The sequence below is a fragment of the Triticum aestivum genome, chromosome 2B (assembly GCF_018294505.1).
Source record: "Triticum aestivum cultivar Chinese Spring chromosome 2B, IWGSC CS RefSeq v2.1, whole genome shotgun sequence".
In the NCBI taxonomy this organism is placed as follows: Eukaryota; Viridiplantae; Streptophyta; class Magnoliopsida; order Poales; family Poaceae; genus Triticum; species Triticum aestivum.
The window spans coordinates 590951090-590957384 of NC_057798.1; the positions used below are offsets into that span (position 1 = coordinate 590951090).

General features: G+C 44.9%; 2 protein-coding genes across 2 annotated transcripts; one reads left to right on the forward strand and one right to left on the reverse strand.

The window, feature by feature from the left end:
• The first annotated feature begins 403 nt into the window (after window positions 1-403).
• Window positions 404-1283, forward strand: LOC123046202 (glycine-rich protein 5). Its single transcript, XM_044469510.1, has one exon. The coding sequence runs from the start codon at window positions 601-603 to the stop codon at window positions 1045-1047; it is 447 nt and encodes a 148-aa protein (XP_044325445.1). The 5' UTR covers window positions 404-600; the 3' UTR covers window positions 1048-1283.
• Window positions 1284-3596: 2313 nt separating this feature from the next.
• On the reverse strand, window positions 3597-6000 carry LOC123046201 (histone-lysine N-methyltransferase, H3 lysine-9 specific SUVH5; the record flags this gene model as incomplete). Its single annotated transcript, XM_044469509.1, is given in 1 exon segment — window positions 3597-6000. A coding segment is annotated over 1 exon segment (2296 nt), but the record flags the coding sequence as incomplete, so codon positions are not given.
• Window positions 6001-6295: the final 295 nt, after the last annotated feature.

The window sequence follows — 6295 nt, forward strand, 5'->3', positions numbered from 1 at the left end:
CAAACCGTCAAAATTGAGCTTTGCAACACTACATGATGAGGCGTCCAACTCGGTTGAATGCTACGCTCTAGTTTATGTTGAGCATCATTGTTGGATAATAGAATCGGTTGCTTCCCCCTGAGGACGTCCACCTATGCCCCTGTTTGATGAGTAGCAAGGAATCAATGTAGCTACAGAGAAATTTCTTCGACGCCTCGACCGGGATCAATGGCTTGTCATGGGTGAGTTCAAAATTTTATTTGAGAAATGACGATTTCTTCCTAGAAGACAAATTACATATAAAACCTGTCGCCGTTTGATCTGGCCTAACAACTAAAACTGCCAGAAAAACCTTTCGTTTGCCACCCTCTTCCAATCTGACGTCCGCCAAGTAATTTCCGATAAAATAATAGTATAGATTGTGAAAAATTGCCCTTATTATCGGTAGATTTTTAATGCTGTTCCGAAAAGTGGGGGCAAAATCGGATCTACAAAACAAATGTAGTTTTACAACTCACACCCACAACCGGCGTCAAGGTTCTACTCTTCTTCAGTGCGCAGCCCTAAGTGTGATTCCATCTCTGCAATCTGCGCTGCGCGTGCGACGTCGAAGACATCGACATGGACGCACCGAGGGGTACCCCGCCGGGGCGGCCACGGGCACCGCCGCCCGGATGGATCGGCGATTCTGGGTCCGGGCAGGGCTCCGGCCCCGACGGCTCCTGGAGGTATGGCTGGGAGTGGGCTTCAGGGCCTGGAGGCGGCTGGGGCTACGGCCACAGCTCAGAGCAGAGCCCAGGCAGCGCCGCGTTTGGGTTCGGCTACGGCAGCGGCAGTGGTGGTGGAGGAGGAGGCAGAGGGGGGAGCGGACGTGGAGGCTTCGGGTTCGGCAGGTTCGGCGGCCACGCCGGCGGGTTCGGCTGGGGTGTCGGGCCCGGCGGCCATGCTGGCGGCTGGGGAGCAGGCGGTGGGGCCTTTGGAGGCGACCACGGCGGCTGGGGCGCGCGCGCAGGGTTCCGCGGCGGGAGCCAACGGCCACCGAGCGGAGGACGCGGCGGCGGCAATTGACTTGGGGTCTGTATGCTACGGCGTGGTGAGATCACTGCTAGAGTATAGTAGGAGCAGTTGATCTAGGTCTGGGAGGATAATGTGGTTTGTTCAACTCTATCTATCTGCGTGTGTTAAATTTCAGTGTGAGCAGTGATGATCGTAGCGCGATCTGGATCTTGACTCTTGTAATATTGTGGCCATCCTTGTATGTTTGAGTGTTCCATTTCAGTATGTAAGAAATGGTTATGTGTACATAATCAACATGTGCTGCTGGTGTGCGATGCTTCACGGCAAAATCCCATCAAGAAAAACGGAACAACAAACTGGCTCATTCTTCTGTGTGAGGTCACATCGGTCGTGCCAGGTTACAGGTTCAAGTTTTAAGAAGAAATACAAAGAAAAACCTGAGATCCTACACTCTTTGCTGATCAACCATAGAAGACAAACTTGCATACATTCTGTGCAGCTAGTAGTAGCTCAGCACTCTGTTGAGCCAAGCTCTCAGCCAACACCTGGATTTTTACCTTGACAACGTCGGACTCAGAAACACAAATTATCATAAGTTGCATCCTATGCTGAGCACAACTTGCACGAAAATCTTCCATGATCTCAAGAGGCTTCTTCTAGCCTCAGACCGTTGCTCTACGTCTTTAATACACGACCCTTCGTCCTTAAATGTAAGATGTTTTTGCAGTTCAATTTGAACTACCAAAACGTCTTACATTTAGAAACATATAGGTAGTACTCCCTCCATCCCAAAATACTAGTCCTGGAAATGGATATTTCCGGACGGAGGGAGTATTTAGGAAGTACAGTGACTTCATAGGGTCATAGTTGCTTTATTTTGCAATGATGGAACTTCACTTCCGACACCATACTAGTGTCTCTGTGAGGCCTGGAGCTTCCAGGATCCAAGCTCAGTGGCTCCCAGCTGTAGAGCCAAGCATGGATAATCTGCAGGGTAAGAAATTAACGAAATTAGGACACCTGGAGCAGAAGTATCCAACACAGAGAACAAGTCATAAATGACATGACCCCTATTTTCCTCACCCACAAGCTTTGCCACCAGAAAGATCTTCAGATGGTGTTGCTTTTCATTACGAGCATATTGGAACAGACTATGAAAGCTTTGCCACCAGAAAGATCTTCAGATGGTGTTGCTTTTCATTACGAGCATATTGGAACAGACTATGAAAGCTTTGGAATTCAAAGGTGTACACACAAGCATTATATCCTGGACTCACTGTCCATATGATAGAACTGAAAGAAAGGACTAGGAAGGAATACATTTTAACTGGCTTTGGGACACCAACTTGGTTCTGCTTTTGCACCTATGCAATGCAAATATATCGATCTCATAATCCAGCTGTAACTGCATTTTTCAACTATGAAAACCCATGGAGAAAGGGACCAGAAATAACAGATATTATACACAATGATATAAGTAAGCAATGCCAAAATCCAATCTTACCCTTGCACTTGTATGCAGGACCACATGTTCTTACCCTTGGGAGTAATCAGGATTTGTCAATACAAACGTTTCTGAAACCAGTTCTAGGCTAGACTTCAGATTAAGCTCGTTTTCTGGCCAATTCTCAATATTAACGAGTCAAAAGCTGATAAATCTAGAATCCAAATCAACAGAAAATTCAAGGTTTTCACACCTTTGTCGGTTATAACAGCAGCTAATTTGATTTCTCCTACTACTTCCATTTCAATGAACATAAAATTCTAGGATGATTAGTTCTTCACTACTTTAAAGGCAAATAGTTGTTATCCATTCATGCGCATTCTTTCACATCATAACGGAAATCAATGTACTATTTTTCTTTATTATCTCAAAAAAAATGATGACCAAACGAAATTACTGAAAATAAACTTGTAACAATAGTAAATATAAGGGCAAAGAGAAATCCTACATCCTACATACCTAAATAGTTGACCCCCACTAACTCTAATTCTCTCAACATGCAAGTATGCCAACCCATCATGCCATCATGCATGGAGAAAAACACATTTAGCCCAATAAGTCCAATTTTCAACATGCAACTATGCCAACTCATCATGCCACCATGCATGCTACTCATATTGAAAAAATATTATGCAACTATACAATGACAATAATCAAATACAATAACTTATGTGTATTTTAGTTTCAACTCCCATATTGTCAATCTAAGTAATAACGTTTTGTACAACCAAATCTCATTAAAATAGTTGCAACAAATTTTCAAAGCAACGCACAGGGTATCATCTCTTTTCTGAAGTGTACATCATGATATCGCAATTCTATTTTTACAATGCTCCAGTAATCTCCGCTTACAAAAAAAAGTGCTAGGATATTTCTATCAAGAGAAGATGTTCTAGGAGTTGAAGGACACAGAATATTAATCACTGAACCAAATGAGAGGTTGCCGGAAAATGTTAACTACAAAAAGAAAACTTTTTGATGCTATGTCCAAGAATTATCGTCATGTTGAAAGCTAGAACTACAAGTACAAAATGAACTAATAAATGATCTACTAAGCAGATAGATTTGTTAATTTATCAATGGTAGGATCAGGAAATAAGAGAAACATAAATGATGATACTTATTGGACACTGAAAAGGTTAGAAGAAGAATTAATGGCAATGACATAACTTCAACAGAGCCACAAAGGCATCACAGTCTAAACCTAATACAACCAGCCATCACACTCCACAGAGCCACAAAGGCATTTCTTCTTCTTGATGTTACCATTCTCATCATGAACCTGATCTATGGCATAGTTGTAGTGGTATACTAGCTCTTGACCAGGTGGAATATCTTCGCAGGCAAAGAACATGATATGAGGAGCACTCTTGTCATCATGATCATAGAGAACATTTTGTGCATAGAGGTTGGGGGTGCAGCTATGATTAATAAATTTAGCAAAGTTCCCCATCTTTGACGCATCAACAGCAAAACCAGTTTCTTCATCTTTACCCGGACCATTCTGAAGCGAGGGTATAGATCTTGATAGGCCCTCCCAAAGGGATTCATCATAATAATTATGCCCTATAGCAAATAGGTACTCATCAGTCATCCTTTTCTGTGCTTCTTCATCATCCAGCACTTCCCCAATGTATTCACAGACGAAGCTTCCAGATGGTATATAGTTGAGAGTTTTCACACCCCAACCCATCGATTTGGTCTTGAAGACTTGCAGCCGAAATTTGATGCCTTTCTGGCCGACTCTGTTATGACATGTAGGAGGACACTTGCAAGAAGGTCCACACTCATAAACAAGAGGTTTTGCTGCTATGATACAGCCTTTATCATTGAAAGGGATCTCCCCACCATTTTTCACTACACAGGCACACAGTTTAGAGTCCGAGCACCCGCCTACACAAGCACAGCCTGCTGGAGGAGCTGGCTGATAGTTAGGGGGGTATTTCAGGCGAGACATGTAGATATAGGGCATTGGATGCTCATCAGATATAGAGTTCAAAACAGATATCGGGATCCTCTCCAACCCTTGGGATATATCTTTCATTATAACACCATCATATGGCTCAGCCTGTTCTGATTTCATAATTGCTTCAATGTCAATGTGTTTCTGACCTGCCATTCTTCTCATTCGGAACATATAAACATAACGATCTTCGCTTTCTTTCTCCCTCCAGTATTTCTCAACTAGATATAAACCCCCATATAGAAGAATACTCTTCCGCTGGCTGTTCCTCTTAGCATGAATGGTGAAACCATGGATGACACGAACTGGTGTTTTGGTATCCATGCTCTTCTTCAGTGCAAGATTGGTACCCTCTATCTTCTGATTCATTGTAGCTGTCCTTGATCCAGAATACACCAAGGCATCAAAATTATCCTTGACATCAGAAAGAAGTGCATATGCCACGATGCTAACAGCTATACAAGTACCATCCTCCTTCCTGATATGATCAATCCCTAACCGGTGTGGGCGATGAAGACCGATAATGCAAAGCTCAACCCTTGCATAAAAGATATCACCAACATGGATTCCAGGCACATTGCCAACAAATCTCTCGTCGTTACACTGTGCAAGGAACCTGTCCCTGAAGATTTTGTAAGCTTGTAGATCGGCTCCTCCTTCCCGTGACTTGTCTTCAAGTTTATTCAAAAGATTCTTGTAAATTAAGCGGAAATCCCGCAAGGATCTGATGACTTTCTCCCTAGCAAGGGCAACTCCATTTTTTGGCATTCCCTGATTATCATCATCCTTCTCAGTTTTCACCTTTTTATATGCTGCTCGGGTTTCCTTCTCACCTTTCCCTGAGGAGAAATCCCGCACGGCCGAAACTCGAACATTTGAAAGGGGGCTAGCATAGCACCTCACAGTACTTCTAGTTCCTGGAGTGCACTGTGTTGAGCTGCCCTGAGCACTGTATTCCGGAGTTTCAAGTGATCCACCATTGGAGCAGAAAGCTTTCGAGAATGACCGCTTGTACCCGATCTGGAACCTCCATGGCGATATTACTTTCCGCCCTCTGCGGCAATTTGGGTCATTAGCATTGCTTCCAGGAACTGCAGAGCTGCACCCTTTGGCTGCTACATCACTCTCCTTGGAAGCGCCATTTCCCGTGTTAGCACCTTTTCCCTCCGGCTGCTCCAGCACATGATCTGCAGCAGAAGAAATGTTGCTCTTTAACCCATTCCCGGTCACACGGGACTTCTTCGAACCCTCAGACTCACAGTTCTCAGCTCCTACATTACTCTGAATCCCCTCTGGGATGCAAGCTGCCCCATCACCAGCACCAACGCTGCCGCCAGTCCCAAAATTCTGGACATGTTCATCTCTGAGGACACCGCTGTAGTCTGGCCCCTCAAAACAGCAATCTCCTCCAGCAGCGTTGGCCAACCCATCACCCATAATATTGCAGCTGGACTTGCCCAAACCACACTCCATTTCGGCACCGGTGCGAGCATTGTTATCTATTTTCTCCCGATTGGAGCTCCTCGTGGTCACTCTGTGTGTGCCTCTCTTTATTTGGAAATCCTTTCCAGCACTGCTAGGAGAGTCGTTCTCCATTTTAATAGCATGGGAGCTGTTCACAGCCGTACTGCGTGTGTGTCTCTTGAACGGCAAATCCTTTCCGGCACCGCTGCACGCGCCGTTCTCCAGTTTAACCCCGCCGGAGCTCTTGGCAGCCTCACTGCGTGTGCCTCTTCTCAACAGGCAATCCATTTCAGCACTGGAGTTCTTCATGGTCGCACTGCGCGTGCTTCTCCTCAACTGGCTATCCTTTCCAGCACCGGCGCTGCGAG